The sequence below is a fragment of the Schistocerca nitens genome, chromosome 9 (genome assembly GCF_023898315.1).
Source record: "Schistocerca nitens isolate TAMUIC-IGC-003100 chromosome 9, iqSchNite1.1, whole genome shotgun sequence".
Taxonomy (NCBI): domain Eukaryota; kingdom Metazoa; phylum Arthropoda; class Insecta; order Orthoptera; family Acrididae; genus Schistocerca; species Schistocerca nitens.
In genome coordinates, this window is record NC_064622.1 from 136,081,702 (window position 1) to 136,107,066 (window position 25,365).

Sequence of the window (25,365 nt, forward strand, 5' to 3'; positions counted from 1 at the left end):
CAAAATAAGTAATGCATGGGGCAGTTTGTCGTAGAAACTAAAAAGACAACATTAGTGACTTGTGTGAATTATGACAAAACCTGAGTTAAATGTTTTCATATGCTGTTGAAGAGTATGGACACATTGAAGAAAATTTACACCACTGATAAATAATGTACATGTGCTTGCACTCCAGCTTAGAAGGTACTAATAAAACATATAAAATAGAATGTACTGATAAAATACAAAAGATGTAATTTTTGTAACAAACTGAATTGATAGTTTGCATTTATTAATTTTTGCAATATCAACATTTTTTAATATGTCCTGAATTTGAGTCTAAAAAATATGGTCCCTGTAACACACTGAACCCATAAGTGGCTACTAGATCCTTGAACATTGTGCCACAAACTGCACATTTCTGAAATAATGTTATCAAAGTTGTAGAGATCATTTTGGAATGCCCTTTATTTTCCATATTTATTTACAGAGACATTAAGAAATCACCAACAAACGGTGATTGCATGCATCACGCCACCACTCTGCCCACGAAAAAACCAAATATTTTGTCATTAACACCTTCTAGTCATTGAGCTGTATTAAAACAGACTTAATTTATGTTCATATTCCTTACTCCAAATAAGTACTATGTTTTAACATGAAAATCTCTATAACGTGCATTCATAAATTCTTTTTACTCTCACATGTAATTTATATATGCTAATCAGTGTTATCAGCACTGAAATGCAAGAGAGGAAACATTCCCCCTCTCATGTCACTGTTCCGCACAGTAAATCACAGTAGTCAGCTGGCTTATTGTCTACAGACTGTGTGTCTGGGAAAGTAATACAATTTGACCCAGATGTCCAGGGTTTTTGAAGTCTTTTATTGGGATTGGGAATTCAAGTGATGGAAGGCCTACCTCAGTGATAAACCACCTTAATTAGTTACATGTTAATGGCACATGAAAGAACTTAATTCACAACAATATGAATTAGTTTTGAATGATGAACAGAAAAATTGCTCCATTCAGTACATAACTAAATATGTATAATTGTTATTTTAACTCTAGCATACCACCTTAGTATGTCCTCACTTACCCCCTGGGAATAGGGCTACCTTCTGGCAGTATATGGTAGCATTGCTTAAATTCAGCTAATGAAAGTACTGCAGGCTGGTTTCACTCAGATGAATGAAGGGACAGCTCAGTGAGCTAAAACACTAAAGAGCAGTTTCATCTAAAAGAATGAGTACATCGTTCAACCAACAGAAAAACTACTGTTTTACTTGAAAAGAAAGACTAAATAATTCAGTCAAAGTGCAAAGCTATAATGGTATTGAATGTTTCCATTTGGTTGCCCCCAAGGAGTGGTTTCATTCAAAAGAATGGGTGAGTAGTCCAACCAACTGAATGACTGTAGTTGTTCTGTTGCTGCCATCACAAAAGTGATCTGTCTGTCTTTTCTGAACATCCCCAATCTAACCCCCTTTTCTTTCTGAAGAGGGACCTAATAGTTACAAAAGATACAATTAGTTTCTTTCACTTTTAAATGTGCTTATTGGTAGTAATGTAATACTGTTTCACAACACTAAACCATTGATGGATTTGTATGCTCAAGGACCCTATTCAAGATTCAGTTTTTGTCAAGGTTGTACACCAGGGTGATACAGAGATACTCGCCATGGAACTTCTGTTAGTGGTTTACTATACACCCAATAGATCTTCTGACATTATCACCAATATGACTAAAAGATGAGCTTATACTAATGTACAATCTATGGATAATGTCTGTTTTGGGAACATACATGCTTTGAAAGCAACAGAATGAACACGTCAAAAAATTTCAAAAGAATAATAAATTTATTTCTAATTAATATTGTTATACAAACATATAAGTCCAGTCATTTCACATGAACAAAAAATAAATTGCTATAGATTAGATATCTTTCGTAACAAACAACACTTAATGCGTTTTCTTCACAGGGCGGCACCACTTTCAATCACCTGTGCGATTTATTTCACATATTTCCACGAATGTTTAACAACTGATATATCATTACTAAACTGTAATTAACAGCAAGTCTTAAAACCAGAATTATACATAGCTGGAAAAGATTTCACACATTCTCTTCAACAAGCTAACTGAGAAAAACTTTCATCTAATGAAATCTTACTACAACTGACTAATAGTCAAAGGGCAGCTTGTTAAAACAGCCATACCCAAAATTAAAAAAAAAATTGTATCTTGTAAATACGTAACCTTTTGTTTCCTACCCAGTCAAATAGGTGTAAGTTATAAAAAAAACCACAAAAGACAAAAAAAATTCAGCTTTTGACATTGTTTTGGATATTAATCAATTAACAGAAGAGAGAGTTGAATGATATGGTGGTGTTGCTAAACTGCACACACACTTCTACCACTATCCACACATTTGGAATCATCACTATAGCAGCCAGTTAACTGTTGGTAGTACAATACTCTTATTCAGCAGGAATGACTATCGGAAAAAGGCAATGGTAAAATTTAATTGTATAACTACTGCATACAAACAAGAATTACACAGTCCTACACTTTAATTTGAAGTATAGAATTGTTTCTTAAGAAGTGAAAGGGATGCCTCAATTTTCTGAAGGCACACTACTGTCTATACTTCCATGAAGTGTTCATTCCCATTTTTCTTCAATATATTTTTGATAAATGAGAATGAGATATGGGTAAACACATTAGTAATCTATTAACAAGCTTCCCATTAATTCTGCAATAAATTCAGTGGTACTACTGATGTAAAAATAACAACATGCCTGAAGAACAGAAAACAGGAATCTTGATACCTCTTCCTATAGCTTGGGAAAAACCTTCTACATATCTGAAACGGCAAGGACAGGCTTTAAGCTGAGAAGAGTCTTTGGTTTTGGGATAGTGGAATTTTCAACACATCACAAAATTTCAGATGTTAATGAAGCCACAAATATCAATAAGCAGTATCTTCCTTAAAAAAAAATTATCCAAAATTATATTTGCAATCATAAACAAATTAAACATATTTCAACAAATACAATTATGTTGAATTATGGAGTACTTCAAATGTTGTTCTTGTCCTACTTCAACTATGAGAAAGAGTGTAAAAAATCACATATCCTCTTAGTACATAATTGCCAGCCACTGTTTCTCTGTTAAAACGCTGCCACAACCAGCTTACCATTTTCTCTCTTTCCTGTCTTTACTAAAATATACAAACATGAAAGAGTGCTTAAGATAAATAAAATTACTATAGATAGGAACAATCACAAAATCTCCTCTCAGATCACATTATCCCAGAGATAACTTCCTATCATGAGGAACAACTGGGCTTTTCTAACAAAAGCTACAACAAAAATTATGTTAAACATGTTCATATTAGTACCAAAATTACACAAATTACAACACAATTTATTTTCATTATGTCATACTCAACAGCAGTCAACAGGACATGTAATAGGTTAAAGACAAGCAGCTAAAAACAGTGAGGCATAATTTCAGTACTTCATAGACTATTCTTTTCAATATATAATATTTATAAAGCATTACATAAATTATATATATGTATATTGTATATAAAACTGCAAGTATATATGTTTCTCTTTTTTTCTCTCAAATGTTACTGATTATTTTACATCTAAATATATCTAAATCAGAATTTTACTCAGACTTTTTTCTGAAACTAGAGTAGGCCAAGGGAATTAATCAGGAATTCATATCACACAGAAAATGGAATATATTTACCAATGATGCTGATGAACAATTTATCTGTGATTTAGAATTTCTGTATCATCTACTTCTCAAAAATGGAGAAATGTTAAATATCTAAGACCAAATAAGTAATTTATAAGACATACCATGGTGCCATCTGATTCAAGACTTGCATCACAGACATCTAAATGACTAATGCTTCAGAGAACTGTACACATCTTTCCTACATTGGAGGACTGCCATTCTTTGCAAACTTACTGTTCATGTTATATGTTTTAAAGACAGTGCCTGAATGATGAATCAGACAAAATTTATCTTTCTGTCTAGCAGTGATACACATAAAATGGGAGGGGGGGGGGGGGGAGGGGAACAAAGATCCCACCGCATTAATTAATCGACCTCTTCAGTGATTACGAACTGGAGTAAAACAGACACACACATGTTATCCACAGCTTATAAACAGAATAAACTTAATTCAGGCCTACCAAACGAAGTTTGTGCTCAAAAGAGCAGCAATGTATCTCTGAATAAATTCATGAGCAATATTACTTCGTATTCCTATTTTAAAGAGAATTATAATATGCACCGTAAATGGTAATATTTTGCATACCATTCTTCAGTGGCGGTGAGGGTCAGAACAAACCAATATGTTTCACTCTGAAGCACAAAATGACATCACGTAGGCCAGCTTGATACTTCACTTTGATGTGCTAAAGCAAGCAGTTAATCAGCAACAATTTGGTTGAAGTAAAACATTGTTCATTCTTGTTATATTGCAAAAACATCTTTATGGATCAGAATAAACAATAGGACAAAGAGAAAGTACATTAGAGAATTAAATTTCCCCCCAATTTTTTTATGACAGTCCTCTTGCCAATCAACACAATTGTATTATTCATGCCACCAGAAAAAAAAAGAGGCTACCAACATTTCTATTAACTGACCAGTACTTCAATAATAACACAATACACATTCAAATCCAATACCTATACTCACATGGCACTAAGATTCCATACTCTGTGTCAACAGCCAGTATGCAAACCCACAACTACTTTTCTTTTGTGGTGTTCAGTACATCAAAACATCAACTAACAAATGGGAATGGTCATGAGCAACACATTTTACAGCCTGGAATTCTCTCTGTTTTTAATTCTAAAGCTGAATGCTAATCAAACATGGAAATTAAAGAGGAGTCATTATATCAAGAGAAAGTGAGATCACATATTCAAGAATGGGAGGTGGCTAGTTATTTCAGAAAAAAATTAGGAACTCCTGATTAGGGACACTTTACACATGACTCATCAAAAAATTAGGATTCATATACTTGAACAGGCTCAGAAAATTTAGGTTAGAAGTACAATTTACAACAGAAAAATGCTACTGAGAAAGACCGTTTCTATCAAAATCTATCTTTAAATAACCATTTAATGTTACGAAGGCACTTCTAATAGCAGCAAAGGACACAGTTCATCAACATACATCTCCAACAAAATTTTAAATTATATCCTTCCAACAACAAAATGAGGAGACAGGCTTTTACTACAATGATATGTAAACTAAGTCTTTGAGTAATGTTTTCTTCATTATGACCAGACAAAATTAATTTGTTTTGAGCAGTCTGGGATATAATATTTTGGCTGTATATATTGACAAAAATAATGTTAAATGAATGGAGCAGGGGGAGGTAGGGATATACAGAAACAGACTTTGTATAAAAATACTTCCACGCATCCTCTATATCAATGAAAATTTCAAATATTAAAATGCTAACTGTATAAAAGTTACTTAAATATTTAAGATGCAAGTCTCCTGTGCCAACATGACATCTCTTACAGAATCAGGAAAATACTGTTCATATCTCAGATAAAAGCTTATTCAGACAGAGAAAATCAATTTTGTAAATGCCCACAGGCTCATTTTTGGAGCAGCTGCTTTATTTCATCTTTTTCTGCCGACGCTAGGTAAGTTGTTCCATCTGGCGCTGTCCCCTCTTTTGACGCTCCCTGCATTAGAAAACATCAATTCATAAACACATTTATGATATTTTGGGGACATAATAATGATTAATCTAACAAAATATGGCAACACGTTCCTCCAGTTCTGTCAAACATTTGGGCAATTACTATATAGATAAGACAGCAACTTCACGCATTAAGCAGGCAAAAGAATTATGCAACCCAACAGAAGTGCCTGACAAGAGACGCAAAATCATGTAATTGTATATAACGCATATAATGATTCAAAATAAATAAATATTGTTCATAGCAAACAGGAGAAAATGTAGGATAGAATGGTGATGTAAACAGTTTTGTCTGAAATTCCCAAAACAAAGTGTTACAGGCTCTCTGCTACTCCTGAACTAAATGAACAATTTAGCAGGCAATCAGAACAGTCATCTTGAATGGTTAGTAGATGATGCAGCTGAGCAAAGTCATCAAAACCAACTGCAAATTGACGTATATCAACACTTCCAGTTTTGACTTGTTAATATAGACGGTATGTTAATTTGTATCCATTGGTTATGTGTGTTGACTGAAAGAAAACTTCAGAGCCAATGTAACTGCACCTAAGAACTTCACTGGCCTAAAAAAGTAATAGGACATTGCTGACAGGAAATTCTTGAATGATATCTTTCTTGAAACATGGGATTTATATCATGGATGATATCACTACTCACCACAAAGTTCATCTGGCTGCTTTTAGTATGAATAACAGTATCTCTTGTGGACTTATGGCATTGTTGTTACGTGTTACAGGTGGTCTCACAGGCTGGTTGGACCACTTGAATTAACAGACCCATGCCTATTTTCAGGTATCACCCAGCCCTTCACATATATTTTAAATTGTCTCTTAAAAAGATGTTGGGCTTCCTAATTTCTTGCATTATACATGGGTGGTTAATTATATGCATCAGCATATAAGATTCCACTCCCAGCTTCCAACAACATATAAATTGCTTTTGTAGGCTGTATTGTAGTTGTGAAAAAAATTCAGTTTGATTGAAATAATGTTTCACTTTTTGGTGCAGCTGTAAATACCAGTAAGAAGTACACACACTAATTTAAAGACACAGAGGTAATCTGCGTAGCAATTAGCTTGCAAGAATGAACTGCATGGAACAACAGAACAAGCTATGACGGACCTGTCAGGTACAGGTCCGCACACGCACGAACGCACGCGTGTCAAAATGTCAATTACATGTTTCAAGCAAGATATCATTCCAGAATTTCCTCTCAGCAGTACACTTTTTTATTTTTACTTTTAGGCCAGCACTACTGTATAATAATACAAGTTCTTTTGTACAGTTCAGTTCAACAAATACTACAAATGGGTACAGCTTTAACATGTCTCCTTTGTTACCAAGCCAAAATATTTGATTACTCTAACAAGAATGGAATGAACAATGCATTCAATTCCGCATCAAGGAAACAATCAGCTGACGCTAATTAAGTACACTGATTAAGGTTAAGAGCGCCTTCTGTGACCAGGTCATGGCCATGGTGGTCCAGGAGCATCCAGGATAACTACAGACATGATGATGATGATGATGATGATGATCCACAGAGGGACATAACTATTTCAGGTGTCAGTTCCACCAGAAAACATGAGAACTCCACCTCAGTGTCACAATAAATGCTAAAGAAAAGGTTAATCGAAAGAAGGTTTAAATGCAGATATTTTGTTTTTAAGCAGAATAGACATGTACGCGCACACATGACTGTGTGTAGAGAGGCACTTCAAGGCGATCATTTAATAAAGTTTTGGGTCATTTATTAGAAATTAATCCAGCAATGAATTTAAAGGAAAATAATTTCAACTTTAAAATTAAATTTCATAGTCATATATATCCTACAACAACTGTTGAAAATCAAAGCGAAAAGTTCTTTTCTAACAATTCTAACAGTTAGAAAGAATTTTTCCACCCAACCTAGAAGCTGACAGATTTTATTGGGACGAAGACAAAAACAAATTAGTATTTTAACAATTTGTTTGTGGTAACAGAATTTGATAAATGAAACACAGGTGTTATTAAAATTATTGCCATTTGAAATATGCCCAATATTAGTACAGCCCATACATGCAATATTTGAAAATTTTGCAACTTGTTTGACAGGGGTTTGAAAATAACAAGGAAAATAGCAAGGACAATAAGAATCACATTGTTATTAAATTAAAGCTACTACAGAACTGTAGGGGGAATAGTACATTCATAAACAGATCGTGACTTACAGCAAAGTACTCCGTGAATGAGGTTAATATAATTTTAAAACCTGTGTAGCACTATGGGTGTTAAATAAAGCATTTTGAAAGTGTATATACACTGAAGAGTCAAAGAAACTGATACACCTGCCTAATATCAGGTATGGGCCCCGTGAGTACGCAGAAGTGCCGCAACACGATGTGACATGGACTCAACTAATGTCTGAAGTAGTGCTGGAGGGAACCAACACCATGGATCCTGCAGGGCTGCCCATAAATCTGCAAGAGTAAGTGTGGGTGGAGACCTCTTCTGAACAGCACGTTGCAAGGCATCCCAGATATGCTCAATGGGAAGTTTGGTGGCCAGTGGAAGTGCTCAAACTCAGAAGAGTGTTCCTGGAGCCACTGTGTAGCAATTTGGATGTGAGGGGTGTTGCACTGCCCTGCTGGAATTACCCAAGTCCATCAGAATGCACAATGGACACGAATGGATGCAGATGATTATACAGGATGCTCATGTACATGTCATATGTCAGAGTCGTATCTAGATGTATCAGGGGACCCTCCACCAGCTTGAATAGTCTCCTGCTGTCTGATGTTCATGAGGTTATCTCCATATCTGTACACATCCATCTGTTCGATTCAATTTGAAACGAGACTTATCCGACTAGGCAACATTTTTCCAGTCATCAATAGTCCAATGCCAGTGTTTACAGACCCAGGCGAGGTGTAAAGCTTGGTGCTGTGCTGTCACTATGGGTACATAAGTGGCTCCAAAAGCCATATTGATGATGTTTCATTGAAAGGTTCACATGCTGAAACTTGTTGATGGCCCAGCATTGAAATCTGCAGCAAGTTGCAGAAGGGTTGCTCTTCTGTCATGTTGAACAATTCTCTTCAGCCGTCGTTGGTCCCGTTCTTGCTGGATATTTTTCTGGCCGCAGCAATATCCGAGATTTGATGTTTTACCAGATTCCTGATAATTCACGGTACACTCTTGAAATGGTCATACGCGAAAATCCTTATTTTGTCACTTCCTCAGAGATTGCTGTGCCCCATAGCTTGTTTGCCGTCCATAACACCACATTCAAACTCATTTACCTCTTGGTAACATGCCATTGTAGCAGCAGTAACCGATCTAAAAACTTTGTCAGACACTTATTGTCTTATATATTCGTTGCTAACCGCAGCTCCGTATTCTGCCTGCTTGCATATCTCTGTATTTCAATACACATGCGTATACCAGTTTCTTTGGTACTTCAGTGTATATGAACAACAAGAACATCTATAAAATGATTCTGATGACATGTATGAATCACTAAATGGGAAATATTGTAATTTAGCTGATCACCCCATCAATAACTCCTGAGAATATCCACATATGTTGTTCTCCCTCTCCCACATCTTTCACAAACTGCGAGTGAGTATGGACTTTCAAACAAATGTTACTGTAAAATCAATTCAAGTTTTATTTCCACAAACACATCATTTTAGAGCAAGATAGTTGTGAAACTAATGAAACACTTACCTTTTCCAAAAGTAATCTGACACAGTCTGTATGTCCCTCCCAAATTGCTGCAAGAAGAGCACTAATTCCGTGTTTGTCTTTTGCCTAGAAAAATGAAACTTAATTTAAAAACCTTTGCAACTACTACGAAATTTACAGAAACAATGTGTAAAATTATCACACTGACAATGTACCTCACAGAGAACAAAATAGGAGCCTAAGTCTGTCTTGTACTACACTACGACATGGGGACACAAACAAAATACATAGGTGATTGGACACACAGACGCGAGAGAGAGAGAGAGAGAGAGAGAGAGAGAGAGAGAGAGAGAGAGAGAGAGAGAGAGGGGGGGGGGGACCAATGGAGAGAAAGCCCACTAAATTCCAGTATTTCTACAGTATTTAAATTCTTCCTCCCTAAGCATATAAGCACCTTACAGAGTCATTACTGTATATTGTGTGGGGTGAGCCAAAATAATGTTCCCTATTTCAAAAAGAATTATTAATGCATAAGATAACAGAAGTTATAATAAATATAAACTTAGCTCAAAAAGCTTCTTCTCCAGCACAGAACTTTACAATTTTCAAGTTCCGTGTATGCCACAAATAATTTTGTACCATCACTTCAGCAATCATTGCATCAGTTGCAGATAATCGTGCTGAAAGATTAGCTAGCATGTTGTGGATGGTGGTACAAATTATCTTGAGGGATGAGATTGGCTAAATGAGGAAGTCCATGTGGAATTTCTTGATCACCACTATCTGCACACATAACTGTGCTGCATTGTGACATCTGGCTGTTCAGTTCACCCAGAACAGTGTGCGAAAAGTCTGTAGGGATACCATGCAGTTGGGAAATGAAGTCAATGAGGCCCTTTTCCACCTTTGGACAGTGTTTTTGATTGTGTGTTTAAAGGGACTCAACTACTGTGTCATCAGTGTAAAAAAAAATAAATAAATAAATAAATAAATAAAAAAGGGGGACTTCGCTGCTCCAAGTCTATAAGCAAGTCACAGAGTTAGAAGGGTCGGAGGGTCTTACGGTAGTTGTAAAATGATAGGTAAAACAAAACAGAGATAACTCAGGCAGCATCTTGCACAAGAGGGTGTGAAGGCACAAGTGGAAGAAAGTAATCCGTGTTTGCTAGGCAAGTTGAGAGCATGCCGCATATCGGGGTCAGCCACATGTGGCCGACGTGTAGTTGGCAAAACTATGACATCTTTCGAAGAGCCCCGGAAAGATGTGTGCCACACCTTAGTTGACATTTTAATTCCTCTTATCTTGTTGTGGGTCATAGTAGTCTGCCATTACAATTCACAATGCCTCAAAATATTGTGTCAAAGTTGTAATCTTAAGTCTGTGTCTGGTATCCCGACATCCAGTTGATCTCCTATAGTATCGTCTTTAGCTAAACAATTTGTGAGTTCATTTCCTGAATGGCTAAGTGGCTCGGTGTCCAGATGAAGAGGTCAACCAGTAGGTCCTGGGTGATGATCACCAAAAGACTTGAGATAGCAAAGGGTTATGCTTTTTATGTACTGCAAAGCTTGAGGTATAGCAACCACCTCTGCAGTGTAGACACTGTTGGCACTAAGCAGAGATTTCTTCTCGTGTCCCTGAGCATGATCAAAAGCGTACCCGACCCTGTCATTGGCCTTTAATCTGTCAGCGTAAATGCGTATCGAATTAGATTTGGACAGTGCTGCAGCAAGTTGAAGCAGGTAGCTCATAACAGTGTTTTCAATTGAGAAAATTGGCCCACAAACGTGTTGATGAGAAATAGCAGAAATCACACTGACTTTTGGTGAACTGTGCTCATGTTATATCAACATATATACATTTTCTGATCAATCCATATTTTTTGTAGAACAGTAACAGAAATACCTGGATGGAGCAATAGATAAAATGCAACCACTCAGCTACAGCAGTTTGATGAGTGGAGCACAGAAAACAGCATTGGCTCTTTTTCAAGCAATAGTAAACGCATTCACACATACAACCACATTGACATCCAAACATACTATCCCGTGCCACAGCAAGACTAATTATTGATAGCAGTTACTTGAACTGGTGGAGATGTGGAAGTGGTGGAGAAGGATGTAAGGAGGGGGCAGCAGGAAAGAAGCAGGTCTTTGGACAGATGACTTGGTGGATGCACGAGACAAAAAGACTACAGAGCATACAGCAAAAAGGGACGTATGAAGAGTGAGAGGGGTGAACTTAGCGGGGAAAAGGGAGAGGAATGATGAATATGAGGAGGGAGAAATGGAGGGGTGAGAAGGGAGAGGGGTTGCAAGAGGGCAGAGGGAGGGGGAGAGAGAGGGAGGGGGAGGGGGGAGAGAGGGGGAGAGGGGGAGAGAGAGAGAGAGAGAGAGAGAGAGAGAGAGAGAGAGAGAGAGAGAGAGAGAGAGAGAGATGGGGGGGAGGGGGAGCCAGTGCATGATCTGGACACAGGAGGAATGGTGTGGATAGAAGAGAGTACGGAAAAGGCAAAATCAGGCAATGGGAACAGGTTAACAGAGGTTCAAGCCAGGGGGATTGCAGCAATGCAGGATGTGTTGGCGAGAATTACCATCAGCATAGTTCAGAGAAACTTTTACTGGAAGGGGGTATCCAGATGGCCTATGTAGTGACGTGGTTGTTGGAGACATTTGTGTTGTGCTCTGCATGTTCATCAGCTGGGTGGTCAAGTTTGCAATTTGCCATTCGTGCGAGTAGGCAGCTGGCTACTTGTCAAGACCACAAAGAATTCTGTACAGTAATTGCAGTGCAGCTGATTCATAACATGGCTGCTTACAAATGTGGCCCTGCCTTTTACTGGGTATGAAATGGCTGCACCTGGAATGTGGTAGGAGTTGGTGGATGGATGTATGGGGTGCAGGATTGAGAGGTTTCACATTCCCCTTTGGTACTTATTACTTTTCCTCATGGAGTCTTGTGAATGGCTAAGTTAAAAGAGGACTCAATAGTAGAGCATGAAACTTTCAATTAGCTGGAGATAATGTTGATTAAAAGTGAATGACTTGTCTAAGGTTAACTGACACCAATAAATTTCTTTTATTCCCTACTGATTTTTAACTGTGTTCTCATTTCTTTGTTGTGATTATCATCAGGGTTTGCTATCAATTAGTTGGAGCCTGTGCACTGAACTGTTAGTATTGAAAGCATTCCATTCCAGTGGTCATATCTCAGTCTTTCTTGATAGGTTGTTAGGTGGCTACGGAGCTTTTAATTACCATCTGTGGAGTTGTGAAAAGTTTAATTCAGTGTTGCAGGCTTAAAGCAAGGCTGGCTAATCTTATTTTTGCACATGTAGCAGTGGGGAGGATTGGTTTCAGATTAAATAGGTAGAGCAATGCATCATGTAATTTGTCTCACATGCCGTGAAGAGTGGTTAGGATTCTGGGGGAAGGAATGTTTCACCTGGCCTAAAATTGAGAACTCATTTTATAATATCTTAAAGTACTGAAAAGATTACATTTGATTCTAAAAAATGGTTAATTTCATTTTGGCATCATTTCAGTTTGGACAACAAGATTTATTAAATTTTGGTGTTTTATTAATACACTTAAATACAGTTTGTTTATTTAGTGTTCAGTAAAATTCCTGTTCCTCACTTCTTTTACAAAATGTGTTTGAAGCATTACTTATAGGTCCAATGCTGTACTAAATTATAATACACAGTATGTTCAGGATTCCAACAAGTTACTGTCCAGCACCACAGTGGTTTCTTGAATTCTCCACTAAAAGCTATGACACCAAGTGGCAGGACTGTAGTTGTATTACATCAGGAATAACTAGATACAAAAATTCTATAACCAGCAACATGATGTGTCCCATCATTTCAATACAACAAAATTGTACCAATCATGGGGCATTTTCAAGATATCCTCAACGTGCTAGTGCTTTGAAACAGCATTTATTCATAGGGTGCACATTATATTATAAGATCCACAAAATACGGGCTTCGACTGAAAATGACAAATGTAATATGGTGACTTGCAAGTTCTGCTTGTGACAGAGACAGCATTCTTGTGTAATGGTCCAACCTTTCATAACATGTTACTGAAATGTAGCAGAATTTATTTTATGTTTCACGAGAGGCAATGACTCCTCAACTTGAAATAACAGAAGGTGATGTTACAGCTCCTGTGAGGGTGACTTTAAATACAATCTGTACAAACTTGAACAAAACTAAAGATAGAGTTCTGTTGCTGCATCCTCTACTGGTGAACAAACATGCACAGTGGGTACTAAAATAACATAATGACTGTTGACAATGGCAAATCTGACTCCATTCATCAAGTTTATTGTTTATGCACATTTCAGGGTAGATACCGCAGTGTGTTGGTCTGGAAGGTATTATATCATCAGTTTCATATGGAGTGTGTGACACAGGTTGCACAAACTGAACATTTATAGAGTGGAGGAAAAAATATTTTTCAATTTCTCTTTCTTTCATTGTAATACGTAACACAAATTAATTTTTCTTTTTTTTTTAAAGAATTTTTATTTATTCATTAACATCAAAGTAATTCTCCTCTGACGTAATACACTTCCGCTTTTTCCAATCTTGGAAGGACATCTGGAACTTGCTTTTTGTTTCAGTGTACAGTTCCTTTATATGACTCAGTTTTCATCTCATCAATGGTGCACAACAATGTTTTTTTATGGTTTTCTTCAGCCTAAGTACGTCACAAGTGGCAGTGCCCGGTGAATATGGTGTCTATGGTAAAAATGGTTTTATTTTTTGCCAAAAATCACGAACAAGCATTGAAGTGTGATGCAATTTCCAAGAGTGATTTTACCACAATGCTGGTTGTTTCTTCACACTGCTTCACACAAACAGTGCATAAATTCCTGGTAATATTCCCTACTGCTGCATGACCATACAACAGGAACCCACGATTCACTATCACACTGTAACTGAAGAAAACATTGAAAAGAATCTTCCCATGTGATCGAACTTATCGATATTTCCCCCCACACCCCCCCCCCCCCTCCTGGCTCTTCAGGCAGTTTCCATAGGGATGACTAGGTCTTTATTTTGACATCATACTCGTATACCCACATACTGTCACCTTTATAAGCTTCTTTAGAAGTTCCAGATTGTTGTTGACTTCATTCAGCAATTCCTGAGCAATGTCTACATGACATTTTTGCTCGAAATTCAACAATTTTGGAACAAAATTTGCTGTTGTACGTTTCATGCCCCCCCCCATATATATATATATATATATATATATATATATATATATATATATATATATATATATGCTTGGGATGACCCAAAGGATATGCCAACTTAATCAGCAACCTCTCTGATGGTGATTTTCCAGGACCATTTTCTTTACTTCTTCCATACTCATCAGTAATTTATGTGCTAAGACGCCCAGATCGGACGGCTTTTTCCATGTCCTCGACACCTTTTGAAACATTTGTAAACTCTTTAATTTCTCATAGCAGATTCGCTAAAAGCTACAATCAATATTTCGAAAAGCAGTGTACCAGTTAATTCTAGTTTACAAACAAAATTTCTTCTACATCTTTTTTTAAAGTAAAAAATTTGGCAAGTACTTGAAGACACACACCCTTTTCAACTGCCAACAATAAACTAATATTGAAAACAGTTGAAAATACATATATACATTAGGAACATGTGTACCAAAAACATAAAAAAAATTGAAAATCTGATGTATAAAGCCCAAGAACTTAAAAAAAATCTTATTTTTTGATTACAACTCGTACTCTGAGCAATCTTACATGCTGATGTAAGAGGAAAAAAATACAGAAAAAATAATAAAATGTGTCAATGTGATTTAAATATAAAATGATTTCCTGGTTAACATGTTTTCATCAATGTTATATTCCTCACTGTCTTGTAATGACCAACTTTAACAGAAGACTATCACTGAAGTATACCCGGGTCTTTCTTGCTCCTAACTTGTGCAGTCAAAGAAAGGAGTGTGTCTCATAGCGCATATATTATTGTTTTGTGCATCATGCTGAGATTTCGAAAAGGGGAAACCCAAAAATGTGTGTCTCCTGTGAACAGACACATTTATGTCAATCATACAAACAAAATGAACATCTACCATGACCGTACATTTGCCACATGCTTCAGTAAGCAGAATGATAAAGTATCAGAATTTAAAATGGAGAACATAATTCAAAATGCTTACATTTATATGCTATACAAGACATCTTGAAATAATATATCTAAAAACAAAGATGATGTGACTTACCAAATGAAAGTGCTGGCAGGTCGACAGACACACTAACACAAATATACACACAAAATTCAATCTTTCGCAACAAACTGTTGCCTCATCAGGAAAGAGGGAAGGAGAGGGAAAGACGAAAGGATGTGGGTTTTAAGGGAGAGGGTAAGGAGTCATTCCAATCCCGGGAGCGGAAAGACTTACCTTAGGGGGAAAAAAGGACGGGTATACACTCGCGCACACACACACACACACACACACACACACACACACACACACATATCCATTCATACATATGGATATGTGTGTGTGTGCGCGAGTGTATACCCGGTCCTTTTTTCCCCCTAAGGTAAGTCTTTCCGCTCCCGGGATTGGAATGACTCCTTACCCTCTCCCTTAAAACCCACATCCTTTCGTCTTTCCCTCTCCTTCCGTCTTTCCTGATGAGGCAACAGTTTGTTGCAAAAGCTTGAATTTTATGTGTATGTTTGTGTTAGTGTGTCTGTCGACCTGCCAGCACTTTCATTTGGTAAGTCACATCATCTTTGTTTTTAGATATATTTTTCCTACGTGGAATGTTTCCCTCTATTATAACCACATCTTGAAATAATTTAGACTCAAGATCAACTGGGATGCAGTTTAACCTATTGACCATTCTCAGACAAATATGTATTGGCTAATTTTAGTTTCAGGCTCACGGAGGTGATGATGTATTTATTAGCTATCCACTTTTGTAAATGCACTCCACGTGCAATGATGCTTGGTCTAGAAGTCGCTACTTGGAATTCTGGTGTAGGGAGAGACTTCTCACCAGCATTTCATTGGCACACAAAGGAAATAGAGGGTAATTAACTTCTTGAAATCCAGATTATGTTCACATGTGTTTAGTTAATTTTCATATCTCCACAGTGTTTCATGGGATGGGCAGTCAAAGTCATGAACTGTAAAAAGGAGTTATTATGTTTTAATTATTGCACCAAAAAATAAAGTTACCCAACTAATAATTGTTTGCTTCCAGGTATAAGTCTGAAATTACTGGTATCCACTGAAATACTCACCCGTAGCTCCACAGCATGACTCTGGAGGAGGGGGAATTGGGTGGGTAGGGTCGACCACAGCCCATTAATAAAGTGCAGTGTTGTTTTCTGCATTTGGAAGGATACAATGCTTCACCAATCCACACTGAGTTCATGGAATTCTATGGCAACAATGCATCGCATGTAATGTAGTGGCTACGGGGCACAGATGCTTCCAGCGTGGTCAAACAATCCTGAATTACGTAGAATGAAGTGAGAACATCTCCTTGTGAAGAACTGGGAATCACAAGAGAAGTGGAGGCTCTTGTGCTACAAGACTGGTATATTACAGTGCTTGAAGACTGGTGTATCATGCTCTAGGCCAATGGTAGTCAATCTGGTCCCTATCGCCCACTAGTGGGCATTCCTAGTTTCATGCTGGATGGCAGGGATTTTAGAAATATTTTCATCAGGTTTTCAAAAATTTTTGGCAAAGAACTTGGTAACTCCATCATCATCATGATCATCATCATCATCATCATCATCATCATCATCATCATCATCATCATCATAATACCCTGCTCTAGGTGACTGGAAAAATAACCTAAGTTATGGGTCCATTAACATATCTTAGGTTTCCAATATGTGAAAGGTTATTGGTCAATGGGTGCCACGATTCCTCATTCCTATTCAGAAGGCCCACCGATCTGCGACAGCAATGGAAATGTTGCAGTTGTGTCAGGCCAGGCCAGCCCAGATGACTTCTTTAGTCACCTAATCACCATGCACAACCTTGTGGCACAAGAGCATGGCAAGCAGTGAAGCAAAAATGAAAAGAGCTACCCATCATCTGGTGGAGGGAGTTTGAACATTTATTGCAAATGATATGGCACACTGCCATCACATTGTGGTCATAAGGAACAAACTGTTACACATGCATACTACCAAATTCTCCTGTTTACTTTTTTTTTCTTTTGAGATTGTCAAGATGAAGAACTAAGGTGAACGTTTCAACAGGTGCTTGTGCTCTGCGACAAAGTCCTGGTTTTCCGCACAAGACATAATACTATAGACAGCTGTTTTGGACTATAAAATTTTACATTGCATCATTGTTGGTCTCTTGCATAAGCATTACCTGTGTGTGCACTCTAACTCTGAAGAGGGTTTCATTTGAAAGCTCATAAAATTCTCCATCTTTTCTATCTGTTTACTGAAGATGCAGTGCCTCAACTGTTCAGCGAATTGTCACCTTTATTCCTTACATTATTCACACTTTGGTTGTGTTAGTTCCAAAGACTGTATTTTGCCAAGAATCGATTACATACGCTCAGTGCTGCCTCTTACATGTGTGAACCAGTCTTCTGTGGTTAAAACGTGATTAACGTATTTTTCACATTATGAATATAGTTATCAATATTTTAAATTAAGAAATGGGCTTAAATGAGACCTAACTGTAGCAATCACTCAATCAGTACCAACTGTTTTAGTAAAATGTAGTTGAAGCACTGCTACAACAAGTCAGATGCCTTAACCACTCTGCCATGGCTTCTCTAAACAAATGAAACTGCTACTATATAAAGTAATAAAAACAGCTTAAATGCGCTCATTTCCATAGCACTTCCATTGATACAAGAAGGAATAAGTCCCAATTACTAATAAAAAAAAAATTATCATAGTAAGCAAAGAATACAAGAAGAAATTAGCAAAAAGTAAACAATCAACTGTTTTAAAGTTATGATGTCACTTTGGAATCACTGGGCTATACAGTTTTCAACTACCAAATACTTATTTATAATTAAAACAAAATATAGTTGTAAATAACAAGCAAAAATGAGTCTCCATTTTAATAAATATGTAGCCTATTTAAAGTACATACCACTCCAGTGGTATCATTTCAAAACCACTCATAATAGAAGTAGTGTGAACTCAATTGTACGTTACAATAATTTAAGATAATCTTAGTCTCACTGTCTATCTCCTCAATATGATCACTATAAAGAAAATCTCATGTCAGAATCTCCTAAATTCTTGTACCATAACTTCTACTCCAATTGTTGCTTTCAATGCAGTAAGTGAATGCACTACATTCATACAAGTACCCCAGTGTACCACTAGATCTGTGTCCCGCTATGGCATCAGTGGTTTCATGTGAAATGGGGTTAACGGAAGCGTCTGATTCCACCTGTCGGCTTTGACTCATGACATAAGACTGTTGTGGTGTGCGATGTCATGACGACGCGGAGTTTAGTTTGTGAGAGTGGCGTGTTTGTAGGTACTGTTTTGATGTGATCGGTGGTGCTCTCTGGTGGTGTGTTTATGTGTTAGGTGATGTTTTTGGTTTCGTTTGCGTGTGTGGCAGGTTTATAGGTGGCACATTGTTGTGGTCAGTGGTTCTTTCCGGTGGCGTGTTTATGGGTAGTGTGCTATGTGGCGTATGGGGTTCATTTGCATGGTAGCATTGCACGTGTGTGGTATCGGTGGCGATTGTGCTTTCAGCGGAATGCTTTTCAGTGAGTTAACGATTTTGGTTTTATTATGTTGACATTATTGTAGTTTTTTTTCTGTTCGTCATGTGTGAATTTTGGTATATTGCATTGTTTCTGTCTTTGGTAGGTATGGATATGACTGACAAGGTCAACAGTTTTAGGTTGTCGGTGATGATGGGGGACAGTGTGTTGTCTCCAATAAATTTCTTCAGCTATTCGGCCTCTTGGTTGAAGTCGTGAAGTGTTCAGTGTGTTGTGCAGAAATGAGGCTTACTGAAACTCCAGCGTCTCGGACCAGGGACGACTATATGTGGAGATGTCATAAGGGTAACAGGCCACGGGAAGTGTTTGATTCCAATTTTGATTTTCTAGGTATTTTTTTAATTTTTTTTTTTTTTATTGTTTCGTGGGACCAAATTAAGGAGAAGTCTCCATGGTCATGGAACGAGTCAATACATGAAATTATAACACGATATTAGAAACAGATAAAATGAAATATAAAAAAACAATTCAGGTGACAAGTCGTAAGTTTAAATAAAGAAAATCAACAATGTAACACTGGAATTTGCTTAATTTTTTAGCTCTTCCAGGAGCTCCTCGACAGAATAGAAGGCGTGAGCCATGAGGAAACTCTTCAGTTTAGACTTAAAAAAGTTTGGGCTAATGCTAAGATTTTTGAGTTCTTGTGGTACCTTATTGAAAATGGATGCAGCAGAATACTGCACTCCTTTCTGCACAAGAGTCAAGGAAGTGCATTCCACATGCAGATTGGATTTCTGCCTAGTATTAACTGAGTGAAAGCTGCTAACTCTTGGGAATAGGCTAATATTGCAAACAACAAACGACATTAAAGAAAATATATACTGTGAGGGCAATGTCAATTCCCAGACTATTGAATAGGGGTCGACAAGAGGTTCTCGAACTTACACCACATATAGCTCGAACAGCCCTTTTTTGAGCCAAAAATACCCTTTTTGAATCAGAAGAATTACCCCAAAAAATAATACCATACGACATTAGCGTATGAAAATATGCGAAATACACTACTTTTCGTGTTGAAGTGTCACTTATTTCAGATATTGTTCTAATGGTAAATAAAGCAGCATTTAGTTTCTGAACAAGATCGTGGACATGGGCTTTCCACAACAGCTTACTATCTATCCGAACGCCTAGGAACTCTAACTGTTCCGTCTCGCTTATAATACACCCATTCTGTCTGATCAAAATATCGGTTCTTGTTGAATTGTGAGTTAGAAATTGTAAAAACTGAGTCTTACTGTGATTTAGCATCAAATTATTTTCCACAAGCCATGAACTTATTTCATGAACTACATTATTTGATACTGTTTCAATATTACACACAAGATCCTTCGTACACACAAGATCCTTCACTACCTAGCTGGTGTCATCAGCAAACAGAAATATCTTTGAATCACCTGTAATACTAGAAGGCATATCATTTATATAAATAAGAAACAGCAGTGGCCCCAGCACCGACCCTTGGGGAACGCCCCACTTAACAGTGCCCCATTGAGACTGAACATCACTACCACTCTCAATATTGCGGAGAATTACCTTCTGCTTTCTGTTCTTAAAGTAAGAGGCGAACCAATTGTAAGCTACTCCCCTTACTCCATAATGGTCCAACTTCTGCAGTAGTATTTTGTGGTCAACACAGTCAAAAGCCTTCGTTAAATCAAAGAAAACACCTAGCGTTCGCAATCTTTTATTTAATCCGTCCAAAACCTCACTGAGAAAAGAGAATATAGCATTTTCAGTTGTTAAACCATTTCTAAAACCAAACTGAACATTTGACAGCAAATTATGTGAATTTAAGTGCTCCAGTAACCTTGTAGATATAACCTTCTCAATAACTTTAGCAAACACCGATGGCATAGAAATAGGTCTATAATTGTCAATATTATCCCTGTCTCCCTTTTTATAAAGTGGCTTCACTACCGAGTACTTTAATCGGTCAGGAAACCGACCACTCCTAAAGGAAAAGTTACAGATACATACACAGAACAATACTTCAGCATTCTGCTAGATACCCCGTCATATCCATGAGAGTTCTTGGTCTTTAGTGATTAACTCAATCTCCCTCTTGTCAGTATCATGGAGGAGCATTTCATGTAACAGTCTCGGAACACTTTTTTCTAAGAGCGCTATATGATTCCCTGTTGGGACTAGGTTTTGGTAGGATTAGGTGTGGTGGTGAAATTTTTGAGATTTATAGTGTGGTATCAGTAGTTGCTGTTGACCTATATAGGTCAAGGGAAGTGTTTAATTCCAGTGGATATTGTTTTTAGTTGATTTTGGGAAGGTTGTGGTCATTTTATTTTATCGTTTGGTTTAGTGGTGTGTGTTTATTCTTAGTTTGTCCCACACAAAAACCCCCAATTTCCCCCGCTTGTCCCGTTACGTTTCATTATATTTTTGCAGGAATATGTGTTTGATGGTCTTTGGATCTATTTTTGTGTTTTGCTGCCGTGTTTACGTAATGACATAGTCGCGATATGGGAGTAGTTATGAATGGTCGTTTCCACCATGTTGGTGACATCATTGGTCAAAGCAGACGGATGGAATCTGACGTTTCCGCTAACCAGTGAAATGTACTGGTACTTTCAAAAAAATTGATAACATAGTGGTTTTTGGCAGGTTAGCTAAGTTAAAGCCTAAACGTGATCAGAAAAATGGGGTTTTGAAATAACGAGTAGGGTCCATTGGTGGTAGTTTATCTTGGTCTCTCAGAGGAATTGTTTAGTTGGAAGGCTTTCAATCAATTCGACAAATGGGGGTCTCAGCATGGATATATTTAATGCCCAGTCTCTTGTGCCACAGAGAATTTAGAGAAAGCTACAATCATTACAGTTGAGATTATTAAGTCCTGTTTGCAATTATTTGTTTAAAATTGTTATTTACGTTGCATATCCACATGACAAGATCATTAGGGACAGGTGGCAAGCTTGCTTCTGGGAAGGAAATTGGTTGTTCCCAAGGAACTACTCCAGTATATTGGATTGTTTTGGGGGAGGAGACCAGACAGCAAGGTCATCGAATTAGGGAAGGATGGAGAAGGAAGCCGGCCGTGCCCTTTCAAAGGAACCATCCTGGCATTTGCCTGGAGCGATTAAGGGAAATCGTGGAAAACCTAAATCAGGATGGCCGGACGCAGGATTGAACCGTTGTCCTCCCGAATGCGAGTCCAGTGCGCTAGCCACTGCGCCACCTCGCTCGGTCTACTCCAGTATATTCTCTAAGTAATTATAGAAACCACACAGAACTTCAATCTGGATGGCTTGATTGGAATTTTAACTACCACCATCAAGGTAAATGTGAGTCCAGGTCTTAGCACTTTGACACATCACTTGATAAAGATTTGAAGTCTGCTCTGACAGAACACTACGCTACCTAAATCCTTAAAATGCTTGAAGAAAATGGAGACTGTTCTGAGGGTTTATTGTTCTGTAATTTGCAGACACTGCAATTTTATCTTAAATGATATACTACTGTTTTGTAGCCAGGACTGATACTGTATTATTTCCAGAGAGGTAAAAGTAATGCCCTTTCTCTGTGATCTGTGTGGATAATATGCACCAAAAGATTCATCAAAGACTTGTCCAGTGTCTAACACAGATTCCAGCTTTTTGTTTTATTTTTATACATAAAAATGTATAAAATAGGGTATAGAGTGCTAAAAACCAAATTACCTTATACAAATCAATCAAAAATGCAGCTGTACTATATCACTTTTAAAGTAGTGACACTATATTTTGCCTTCTTTCAATCTATTTTAATACTCTGGAGAAAAAAGAAATTAATGAAATTCTTGCAATTCAGAAGAGGGCAACAAGAGTAATGGCAAGGGCAGATAGTAAAACACACTGAAAGCTTTGTCCATTAGGGACAAGATAAATATCTGATGCATCTATTCTGGTAAGTAATTAATTTACATATTCTTTATAGTGTTCATTACAAACATGTTGAACTACCTAATTTAACTGTAACAAATCAGAGAGATCATTATAACACTTATGTATTCTTATCACAAAATTTATTAATAAAAAATAACAACAGCCATCTGTATATGTCAATTAAAGTGTGTAACAAATTGTCTGAACTTGCCCCAAGCTCATCAATTCAATCATTTAAGAAAAAGTTGCACAGCTTCTTGTTAGTTAACACATTTTATTCATTAAAAACTTGCTTTCTGGTAACACACAGTATAAACAGAATTTGAAAGACTTTTTGGTTGGCTTCTCGTATTCTATAAATGAATATCAGGGGCTGTTAGACCAGCTGACGTAAAAATGTCTCTTAGATTTCAGTTTTGATAGCACTTGATCACAACATTCGAGATTGGGTATTTCTTGTATGACAAATTTATTAAATGTGTGTACCTATATTTCACTCTGACAGTGTATTAATTCTGTAAATATTAGGCTACCAGCAGCAGTTTACTGTAATGTATTCACGTATCTGACAAATGACCAGGTGAGTGAGTACTATATTCAAATCCACCCCCCCCATATATATATATATATATATATATATATATATATATATATATATATATATATATAATACTTTTTGACCTATTGCACACCCACAACAATCATCTCGTTTTTGGGTCTATGGAAACAAAGCTGAATCTAATCTAATCCATTCTTTAGAAATGCCCAATATGAACGTAACGTGAAGAATATTTTTGTAATTAATAAGTGCACTGATGGTGTCTGTTGCATGCAGGCCTAACAGTGCTGAATATATAAAAGTGAGAACTAAATACTATTACTGCCAATTATCTCTCTTTATTTGCGACACTGAGACATACCACTAATAAAACTTACAAATTATATTAATTCATACTTTACTGCCCCTGTGTTTTCCAGACATGTTCACTTTTTCTTTTTTTTGCAAGATGTGAAGTAGAAATCAAAATCTGTCATTTAGATTCAGCAATATGCAAGCAAAGATTAGACAATACAGTTACATACATCAATACTTCATCTTTCTATATACTGTTGCCAAATTACGTCTAATACACTTGACATCCTGCAAATGACTTGCGAAGTAACGCATCTACAACTTCAGATAAAACGTTGATGCCACACGCCCACTCTCAAAAGGAAGTGCAATAGCGATCACGCACTGACACTTCACGCGTAAAATATGAATTACAATAGGGGATAATTCGCATGCAACACGGCCTTTGGAATAAATGTGTTGTAAAATACATTTATGGAAAACTGTACTCACATTAACATCTGCTCCTTTCGTAACTAGGTAACTAATGACTTCTCCCTGTCCATAATCGGCTGCATAGTGAATAGGCGGCCGTCCGTCAATTTCCTTATTAACATCTATTTGCTTAAAACAAATTATGTAAATAAGACACTCTGTTGGACAGCATATCCCAGATAAACAATTTTCAAAATAACATCTTATTGTTTTAAAACAAACCTTTTTCTCAATAATATCTTTTACTTGATCTAAATCTCCATTTTTGATTCCCCACACTAGCTCACTCATCACGGTTTTAATACTGCAAACACTATTGTTCTATTACCCTGAATAATTATCACAAACCTGTAGGACACAGGCCGGTAATGTTACAGTTCGACACTCGACCTATATAACGATAATTAATGACATTTGAGGTATCGACTAGATAGAAAGATTTTCGTCTCGATAGTCGAGTCTGATTTTTTTTTGGCCCAGGGTCAATCATTTTCAGTGCAGATTATCACTTGGTATAAATTTTACCATTTCCAGGACATTATAGATTCTACAGAACCACAACCGAAGAACTTGTGTTCAAATGCAAATTTTCTGTTGGCATTTAAAAGTGGAACAAACGAAGGAACATACGCATTTATGCGTGTATAGGAAGAGGCCTACATGTATTGGGATCTGAATGTTGTTTTTCACAGATGCAAGCCCAGTCTTTTCCATCATGTCATTTCTCAGTGCACTTAAAGTTATGTGATGGGTGAAAAGACTCAAGACAGTACGATTGGTGGTTGGAAGCTCAGTGACCACTGAGTGAATGTCATTTCCATATTAAAATTTAATTCTTCCTCAATATAGTTTTATTTTTTATAAAAACGTTATTGACAAATGCCTTGGTTTGCAGGTAAGGTGAACTATGATTTTTAATGGAAAGTTTTATACAATTTATCATAAAATTATCTAAACTTCTTTTAAAAAATTCTACAATGCTC

At 37.0% G+C, this 25,365-nt stretch overlaps 1 protein-coding gene across 1 annotated transcript; it reads right to left on the reverse strand.

Moving 5' to 3' along the window:
• Window positions 1-1,821: 1,821 nt before the first annotated feature.
• On the reverse strand, window positions 1,822-24,787 carry LOC126203070 (myotrophin). Its single transcript, XM_049937309.1, has 4 exons — window positions 24,605-24,787; window positions 24,401-24,511; window positions 9,439-9,522; window positions 1,822-5,713 (listed from the first exon to the last, which is right to left on the reverse strand). The coding sequence occupies exons 1-4, from the start codon at window positions 24,671-24,673 to the stop codon at window positions 5,624-5,626; spliced, it is 354 nt and encodes a 117-aa protein (XP_049793266.1). The 5' UTR covers window positions 24,674-24,787; the 3' UTR covers window positions 1,822-5,623.
• Between the last annotated feature and the right edge of the window lie 578 nt (window positions 24,788-25,365).

What these genes read in the sequence shown, in the direction of transcription:
- LOC126203070 (XM_049937309.1), bottom strand. Translation starts at nt 24,673, where the DNA reads ATGAGTGAGCTAGTGTGGGGAATCAAAAATGGAGATTTAGATCAAGTA. An exon ending in AAGATATTATTGAGAAAAAG is followed by an intron (nt 24,512 to 24,604) that starts GTTTGTTTTAAA and finishes ATTTGTTTTAAG; the next exon opens with CAAATAGATGTTAATAAGGA. An exon ending in CGAAAGGAGCAGATGTTAAT is followed by an intron (nt 9,523 to 24,400) that starts GTGAGTACAGTT and finishes TCATTTTTCTAG; the next exon opens with GCAAAAGACAAACACGGAAT.